This window comes from Gadus morhua, chromosome 12 (assembly GCF_902167405.1).
Source record: "Gadus morhua chromosome 12, gadMor3.0, whole genome shotgun sequence".
Classification (NCBI taxonomy): Eukaryota; Metazoa; Chordata; class Actinopteri; order Gadiformes; family Gadidae; genus Gadus; species Gadus morhua.
The window spans coordinates 23272863-23282465 of NC_044059.1; the positions used below are offsets into that span (position 1 = coordinate 23272863).

The 9603-nt window shown below is 48.9% G+C and overlaps 1 protein-coding gene across 1 annotated transcript in view; it reads right to left on the reverse strand.

Moving 5' to 3' along the window:
• Positions 1-9603, reverse strand: part of glis1b (GLIS family zinc finger 1b) — a 43974-nt gene that overhangs the window by 33093 nt on the left and 1278 nt on the right. Inside the window, 7 exon segments of the mRNA XM_030371721.1 lie at positions 8363-8428; positions 8430-8525; positions 8527-8586; positions 8589-8704; positions 8707-8836; positions 8838-9224; positions 9227-9501. Of these exon segments, the coding sequence (XP_030227581.1) occupies positions 8363-8428; positions 8430-8525; positions 8527-8586; positions 8589-8704; positions 8707-8836; positions 8838-9224; positions 9227-9501 (1130 nt within the window).

Sequence of the window (9603 nt, forward strand, 5' to 3'; positions counted from 1 at the left end):
CCATTCATCCCCACAATATGTCTTAATATAGTCTCTCCTCCTCTCTCTGTTTGACTCTCCCCCGCTCTCTCCTCTTCTCTCTCTTGTCTTAATACAGTCTCCCTCTCCCTTGCTAACTCTCTCCCCCATCTCCCACTCTCCTCCCCCGCTCTCTCCTTCTCTTCTCTCTCTCGTCTTAATACAGTCTCCCTCTCCCCTGCTAACTCTCTCCCCCATCTCCCACTCGCCCCTCTCGCTTTCTCCGCCCGCTCTGTCCTGTGCAGCCGTGGGCGAGACGACAGAGAGTGGCTCCTGACAGGAGCCCTGGCATCGGAAGAGCTGCTCGGCCCGTAGGAAAACACTCTCGGTCGGAGTGGACGCTCGGAGAACCTAATTGCTGCACTAAACTCCAGCTGTGAGTTGATCCTCCGCGTGGCATAATGTTCGAAGAATGCTTTTAAAAAGTACCCCTCAAAAATGTATCTGAGGGCACACCGCACCGCTGTCGTGCATGATACTCCTCAAGAGGGTTCTGGGCAGAGTGTCTCTCTGGTATGACATCAGCGCACTCCTGATTGCTTTTCTGGCCGTGTGTTTCTCCTGGCCTTAAGTTCTCCCGTAAAACGCTCAAATTAAACCAGTCATTCTGACCGCGGAGCGCGGCGGCGCATAATTTAAACATGACACCCTAAACGTAAACATATCTTTCACTACATAATTCATCCTCAGTGTTTATGTTGCACGGTAGCGAACCGCTCGCCCGCATACATACCCCTCATCCGCCGGCCCCCGGTCTGCCTCGGCAGGGCCGGGTAAGGGCCGTTGTGGCGTTGGGCTACGGCGCGCTGGGATGCTGTGATTATGGTATGGAGGAGTGCTTTGGCGGAGACTTGTGTGATGCGGTGTAGCATTGTATGGTACGGTTGATGTGGTGTGTGGCGATATGGAATGAAGCAGCGTGGTTTAGTTTGGTATGGTGTCGTAGAGTATTTTATGTGTTTGGTGTGGGTAGGGTATGGCTGTATGGTATGGTAGGGTACTGCCGTACCGAGGCTGTAGCTTCTCCAAACATTTCTCTTCATCAGCTGGGTTGTCAGTCGGAAACACACGCACGCACGCACGTACGCATGCACGCACGAACGCACACACGCACGCACGCACGCACGCACACAAACACACACATCCCTCACACACTGGCTGGATTGGACTGGCATGTTAGCTAAATGGCTAGTGTAGAATATCAATTGTGTGTGGGGCCTAACAAGGGCCGCACTGTTACGAGATGACCAGACTTCCACACATTTCAGATTGCAGAGCATTTCTCCAAAACCTCAACCGACGAAGGTTTTCGTTTGGCTCGCCACTGCACACACAAAAAAAAGCCCAGTTAACTACACCTCCACAATCAATAAATAATGACATTATACTCTCATTACGCAATCAGCCCGCATTGACAACTGGGGAACATGCCATAATCAAAAAAGGTAGTATTTTAATCCAAGAAATAGCTCAACTGAAATCCCCAGGTCTCCTGTCAACCTGCCCTCCCCACCCAACCCCCGGTCCCGGGCCTGAATCCCCCTCCACAGCCCCCCCCCCCCCCCCCCCCCCCCCCTCCCCCCAGTAAATGATGGAGAACTCCAAAGGCAGGCCCCGCTCTATCTCTCCTATGTATTAGTAAACCGATCTGTCCTCGCTGGAGGAGTTAAACTGATTATGTTTTTGGATGAGACCGGGATATGACACAATCTGTGTGCAATGTATAGGCGAGCTGCGTCTCCCTCCCTCCCTCCCTCCCTCCCTCCCTCCCTCCCTCCCCCCCCCCTCCCCTCCCCTCTCCCCCCCTCCCCTGGTCCTTCGGTTTCCGATACCATAGTGTGATTATATGTGGAGGAAATTGCAAACTTGAAGTACCGTATTCCAGACAAATGCAATTAGGGTGCATCTCATGGAGCGGTTCCTCCGCGCTGCGACGGGCAGTCATGTGGTCGCGGCCCCGACGGAGGGAGGGGCTGCTGGGGTCGTATTTATTTTCCCTGGGTTTCACGGCGAGGCCTTTCAGACGCCGGACCCCTTTAACGTGAGCTGGCTGTCGCCGTGCAACGCAGGAATGGGGAAGAACACACGAGGAGCGAATGTAAACGGAATGTGAAAACATACGGACACAGAGTGAGAGGTAGAGGAGGAGAGTGAGAGAGAGAGGGGGAGAGAGACAGGGGGAGGGCGAGAGAGAGAGAGAGAGGGGGGAGAGAGAGAGAGAGAGAGAGAGAGAGAGAGAGAGAGAGAGAGAGAGAGAGAGGGGGAGAGAGAGGGGGAGGGCGAGAGAGGTAAAGAAGGTGGAAAGGAAACAGAGTTGAGGTGAAACTGGAATGAAAATAAAGAGTGCAACAGAAAAGACAGGTTGAAGTACATGAATGGATACAAACATGGTTCTGAGAAGAAAGATGTAGATTGATTTGATAGTAGAGAGAGCGAAGGAGAGAGAGAGAGAGAGAGAGAGAGAGAGAGAGAGAGAGAGAGAGAGAGAGAGAGAGAGAGAGAGAGACACACACACACACACAGACAAACACGACAGACAGGACAGACAGACAGACAGATAGATATAGAGAGAAATATAGTGAGAGAGAAGGCAGAAAAGGGTAAAATATATAGATAGATCGATAGACATATAGAGAGCGATAAGCCTGAGAAAGTAGAATAAGATAAGAGGACAGAAAGACAGATAGAAAGAACTAGAGAGGTGAAGGAGGTGAGTGAACAGGAGAGGGAGAAAGAGAGAGGCAGACTAACAAAAAGAAGGAGCAAACTGGATTGCATTACTGCAGAAGATTGACTGGAAAACCTTAGCGATCTGACATGAAGTTGGCCACGTCCGATCGACAAGGAAAACAAGCAAGATCCATCTCTTTCGAGGACTTTCATTCCCGTGCCAAGAGCGAGTGTTTGCCAACAGTTTCCTCATATGACCGTCACATATGGACGGTGTAGCCTTACTCAAACTCGCCGTTTGCTCGCCAAACGTTTCGCGCTGGGTCGTGGATGTGACAGGAAGACAGCAGATAACCACAGAATGCGATTATGGCTTTGCTACCCAATAACCCTATTTGTCCACGGCGTGTCTGACAACACTCACTACGAATTATTCTTGACACTCGACTTTTACCAGTAACAGGTTGATCCTGTTACCTTGGGCCCCGGACTGGATCTCGGCAGTCGGGCCGGTTAAGTAGAGTTTAGGGCCTCGGATTGGTTTCTAATCATGCATTTAGCCTCAGAATGGAGAATCAACGTCTCTCCCGCTTATTGAGCGTGATTACACAACTTTAAATGAGCCGTACCGTCACTCCCCTCGCCGCCTTCAGTAAGAGAGAAAATGTAGTTTACGTTTGAATTTCATGTCGTTTTAGCCCCGACTCTGAGTAACAGATACTCAACAGGGCTCCACTGACGCTTTGTGTGTGTGTGTGTGTGTGTGTGTGTGTGTGTGTGTGTGTGTGTGTGTGTGTGTGTGGTGTGTGTGTGTGTGTGTGTGTGTGTTTTTTGTGAGTGTGTGTGTGTGTGTGTGTGTGTGCTTGTGTAAGAATGTCTAGGTGTGTGTGCGAGTGTGTCTAAGCCCTCTATAAATACAGACTTAAACCCAGCCTTCTGGAACAAGAACCCAAGCATAGCGACATCTTCCCAGGTAGCAAGCTAGTTTTGCCACCACCGGCAACCCCAAAACGGAGAACACATAATAATAACAAACGCAAACGTGAGCGGTCATTTCCGCTAAGTGACTCTGACGGCCCGGTGAACGTCAGCAGCTAGTTCAGGTACAAGTGCGTTAATATCAATGTCATTGGCTGCCCGGTGCCCAGTGGCCAGACGGCTTCAGTTTCAGCCGGTATTCACTGGCTCGTGTGTAGCGCCTCGCGGTTTAATTAGCTAATGGCGCCCGTCCTCATCCCCTGCTTCTGAACTGATTGGACACAATAGACTCTTTTTAACCCTGGAACACACCGCCATCTTGGCCAGGGCTCTACTACTACGTCTGAAATTGAAGGCTTTTGGAAGCGCTTGTCCAAGAATCAGTCCAATAAATCTGAGTGTATTATGTTTGTTTGTTTCACACGAGTGAGAAAAGAGGAAATTCCGTGATCTACGCTTTTTTTCCAGCACGTCCCGTCATCCAATTTTCCCTTCAGAAAGTATTTTGAGCGACTGTGTGTTTCTGTGTTTCTTTGTGTGTATGCGTGTCTCTGTGTGTGTGAGTGTGTGTGTGTGTGTGTGTTTGTGTGTGTGTGTGTATGTGTGTGTGTGTATGTGTGTGTGCGTGTGTGTGTGTGTGTGTGTGTGTGTAATGCATAGTCCTTTTTTCGTCGTGAACTGTGGGGTGGTTCAGTTGGTTTGTTGCTTTTGGTACAAATGGATAATCTGCAAATTAAAAATGTAATCATAATTTTGGCACTGAATTATTTCATCATATTGACGTGTGTGACTTCATGTGCACTGACAAAAACATGACGTGTACTTTAATAAGGTGAAGCAGTGTAATAAATTGCATTCACATTTTTTTATAACATGTGACAATAATATTTAACGGCTTTAATATTATTATAAAACGAATGAAATAATAATATTTCATAAATATTACTAATAAGAAAATAAAATAATTTCATTTATGAATTTATGAAAGAGAAAATCTTTGTGCTAATCCTTATTCTTCATAAAGCTGATGAGTTGTGTTACACTTGTTTCGACCAAAGACCGAAGGTAACATGAATAAGTACAGAAAATAATGTGCAGATCAGGTGCCCTGTTGAATTGAACACATATAATTTAAAAAACAGTGAATTTTTAGAAGAACATCCTACGAACAAAAACAAACAACATTTACATCCAGCGTTGAGCTGGTTCCTTCAGAGCGAGCAGCTCAGGAGCCTCTCCCCAGTGACCGGGCCCCTCGCTCACAGACGGATCCTCCGGTTTTAGCTGGATATTTATCTGACCTGCAGAGTGCGCAGGCCAACGCTTACACACTTCTCAAACCGCGGGACACGGCCCCCTGAGAACCCGGGAAGACGTTCGAACCCTGGGACCAGTGGCAGACGGGCTACATTTTTTTTATACTTACACAGACAAGCGAAGGGGAACTAAAATAACAGGCGAATTAGGTATGAAACACAACAGGATATTGCGGGGGGATTAGGTTTGATTCCTTTGTGTGTAGTGTGTCCCTGTTTGCTTCTTCCCCCGCTACACAACAGCCTGAGGGGGGCTTTAATTGGACAAAAGTGGTTCAAGCACTTATCTTCTAAAAGTTTATGGCGGTATTTAAGCGCCCTGGACGCCGCTCTTTCTACGGATGGCGGCGGAGTCGGGAGACACAGCTTTTCCTTGTTGTTGTTGTTTTCCGTTCATATCGGTGCAAAAAATAAATAAACTACGGAGAGATTGTGACAATCGCAAGGGGTTAGGCAACGACCGGGGCTGTGATAATTACTTTTTCCTGCAAGACGCAGCATGAGCTAAATGCAGTGCAGCTGTAGAGAACCTGAGAGCGGGCCTGGTGTTGTGTTTGGATACGAGCGCTCTGCCTCGAGAGCACCCACTGCATTCAGCGGCTGCAGCGGAGATAATAAAGGGATTAACCCCGTTTATCTCCTCTTTTTTTCTTCTCTTTCTGAAGCATTCGGTGCTTAATCAAAATGTCTCCGCTCTTTCCTGAGCTGGCTGTCGTGTTCCTGGTTGCTGGGAGTCGTGGAGTTGTTGCAGTTGCCTGGGTTCGTCAGAAAAGGCACTGGGCCACCACACGATGACGACGTGAGATAAACAACACAGACAGACATGTTTAAGCTGTACCTTTCAGACTCACCGTGTGTGTGCCATGCACACACACACACACACGCGCTTTTATTTTCTTCGAAACTAACCTTAACCCCAGCCTGAACCATAAATACAAAGGACTTACAGTAAACTCACATTTAGCATGTACAAATACTAACACGCGAGAAAGGCACACAGAACGTGTGTTTATTTTCTCTGCAAGTCCCAGTTATCTGTTGGACTCCCAAATCAACATACATCAATCCCTGCTGATTAGCTGTGTTGAATCAAGACAGAAAACATTTCACACTTCTGTTTATGTATTCTGTCGGACAAGTGTGAGTGTTACAATCCAACGCATTGCTTCTCACAGAATCAATACTTCCTATTGTGGGAGTCAATGGAAACCATTCCACAATTTCTCCATTACTTGTAAATATGTCTGCGAATATGAATGTGTGTGTGTGTGTGTGTGTGTGTGTGTGTGTGTGTGTGTGTGTGTGTGGTGTGTGTGTGTGTGTGTGTGTGTGTGTGTGTGTTGGAGGTCAGGAGTGATGGGAACGTTCGGTGCACCTCCACAGTGCCTCATGTCCTGAGACAGAGTCCAGTGGCTCGTCCACACTGAGCTGAATTGTTTCAGTGTTAACATCTGGTAAACATCTCCCAACCGAAACACATAAGCACGCAAACACACACATTGACACTTACACACATGAATGCACACGTGCACACACTCACATGCAGACACCACACACACATACACACACACACACATACACAAACACATGCACACACCATGTTCATATGTACCACGTACTGTATATAGGCATCGGACTGTGCACACAAACATATATTTCTCTTCTGTCTTGTGTAACTGAGATATGACTTTAGCACTGACTGGGGACACCATAGTTAAGCGGTCCAACACGCAAAAAAAATAGACAAAAGAGAGCTCACTGCAACACTCAATGTAATGTATGAGCACAACGGCAAACATGACTTCCAAAATTGTCCGTTATTTCTGAGAATTGAAACAGCTGAAAAGCTAACAGGCCCTCCTGTCAGAAGGGCACCAACAGTGCAGTGGGTCTTTCCAGCTTCAATCAACGCTCACTTCACATGTACCATAACATGTACCGAAATCAGTTAGAATCAACACAACCACCCTGAGCGCTATTCAGCATTCACAAAACTGCAATTCCCTTTTCAAATTAGTTCGTCTCAAGTCTTCATGCAAACCACAGAAACGACTAGAGATGAAAAAAAAACAAAGAAACACAAAGCCTCAATTTCTTAATAAAAAAAAAAGAAGAAATTCTTGACATATAACAGGTGCTCTTGAATATTGCCGACTCGGTCTTCTCAATAATTAGAATTTGGACGGCTTCCTTACGATGATGAACACGACTTCTGACAGGGGCTTTGGGTGAAACGGAGGATTGAGCAAGACTAGAAAGTGTTACCGTTTGTCCCTGCGGCTCCCTTCTGGAGACTACTACATTTCTCGAATGTTTGGTTTGGATATAAAGGCAACTCACTTAATACTTGTGGGACGGCTAAACATTTAAATCGCGTATTTAAAGGGATCAAGTGTAGGCATTGTTTGGTTATGCTAACCAGATGTGTTGGCTTTTCATGATCTGAACCCCTCGTCTTAAAAAATGGAGCGCACAAAGAAAATAAACATGGCTTCGCACTACACAAATTGTGGGCTAATTGTGTATTTGGACTGAATCATTCTTACGGTTCGAGGGCTTTTTCCATTTGAGAAAGGATGCCGGAGAATGACAGTTTGACATTGATTAGTGTGTTGACTTGTGGAATTGAGCTTTACCTGTAAAGAATACAACCGCGAATGCAATTATCTACCTACAAGCTAACCATCCACGTCGTATTGGAAAAAAACTCAAATGTTACCGCTAAAGTATAGGACGATTCTCTTTCGTACCAAAAATAAACACAATGCAACGCTCAGGCAATTTACGAAGGAACACGTCCCTTCATGTTTAAGTTTTTATACACTCAGCGCAAGTTGGCATATAGAATTTCCTCAACAGAAATAATTTTTATTCTGAACTGAATTCCTACTATAATGTACTGTTTTGTAACGTAGAAATATTTATTTTTTACTTTATTGTAATTTATGTAAAATGTGCTTATTGGTTAACTCTGACACATTTACACTGAAGTGCGACCTAAAATGGGTATTGAATAAACCATAAACATGTTTTAATTCATTTAAATGAATTTGACGAAATAAAAAGGATAAAATGATTGACAAGATAGACAATTTCCGGATTAGTAGTGCTGATTTGTTAGATTTATTAGAATAGCGATTTGGATTTTGCCTCCAGCCAAGTACTGAGTACATTTAAATAGACCCAAGTATGAAGATGAAATAGTGTTGTGTGCCATGAGTTTACTTTGATACACTAGCAGGAAGGGTGGTAGTTATAGGGAGTTTAGAGCCCATGCTGACAAGGTTAGCCTCTAGCCTGGAGTGTGTGTCTGGGGCGTGCGTGTCCGAGGAGTGTGTGTTTGGGGAGTGTGTTTGTCATGGGGAGTTGTGGGGACCTACCATGCACTTGTTGGGTTTCTCCCCAGAGTGGACCCTCATGTGGATGAGGAGCTTGTAGCGGGCGTTTAAACGGCTTGTAGCGGCGGATGCAGCCGGCCCAGAAGCAGGTGAAGTCCTCTCCTTTGCGCTGGTCAATGTGCACCTTTTCGATGTGCCTCACTAGTTTCCTCCTGCTGGTCATAAGCAGCACTGCAGTCAATCCAGCGACAAACCTGCCGGTCCGCCCGGGGACAGGCCCGGCGAGCTCGTCTCTCTCGGGGTCTGAGTGAGATCTAGCTGGGCCCCTAGCGGAGGACTTGGGTCCCAGGGAGGGGGCGGGTGCCGTGGACTGAAGGTGAAGCAGCTCCCCGGGGCTGGGCCCATGTACTGGTGGAGGTGGTAGGGTGGAGGCATGGCGGAGTTATGCAGCTGACGCCGGTGGCCGTTGTGCCCGTTAAGGTGGTGGTGATGGTGGTAGTGGTGCTGAAAGAGCACAGTCCTCGTTGGAGGAGAAGTCATCCAGGGGCTCCTGTTTCAGGGCTGCAGCCAGCCTATGGCCTCCGTCGTGGGGTTGTCCCTGGTCCGGGAACGGGCCCCGGACATCATAGCCCCGTTCCATGAGCAAGCCGAGCCCGTCAGAGCCTCCTCTGGGCACACCTCCCGCCCCGGGACCCAGCTGCATGGAGCCCTGCTCCTCGCACAGCCCCCGGCTCGGCCTCTGGCCGTGCTCCAGCTCCAGCGACGACACCGACGAGGACAAGGCGGGAGAGGAGGAGGAGGAGGAGGAGGAGGTGCAGGAGGAGAGGGACAGCAGGCAGGCGGCGGGCGAGGGGAGCTGACAGCTCTCCCGTCTCGTCGGCTGCTGGGGCTGCCGTGCGGCGGGGGCGGGGCCAGGGGCTGGGGCTTGTGGGGGGCGGCCTGGGCGGAGTAGGCGGAGGAGGCGGCGGGGGAGGTGGTGGTCGAGGAGGAGGAGGAGGAGGAGTAGGAGGAGGCGGCGTTGCTGGCGTGGCCGGGCGAGAGGACGTTGACGCCGGCCACCGCTGACATCTGGGAGGAGGAGCGGATGATAGAGGCGAGGTCGATGCCCTCGCGGGCGGCGTTGGCGACCGACGGGGACCCCGGCGACGGCGGCTCCGCTGGGGCCGGTGGCGGGTACGGACCTGCGGCGCCAGGGACAGGCGCTGCCTCTTGGGACTGCTGCCGTCGAGCGGGTGTGCTGAGTGACGGGCTCCGGCGGGGGACAAAGCCAGCGGGGAGGAGCC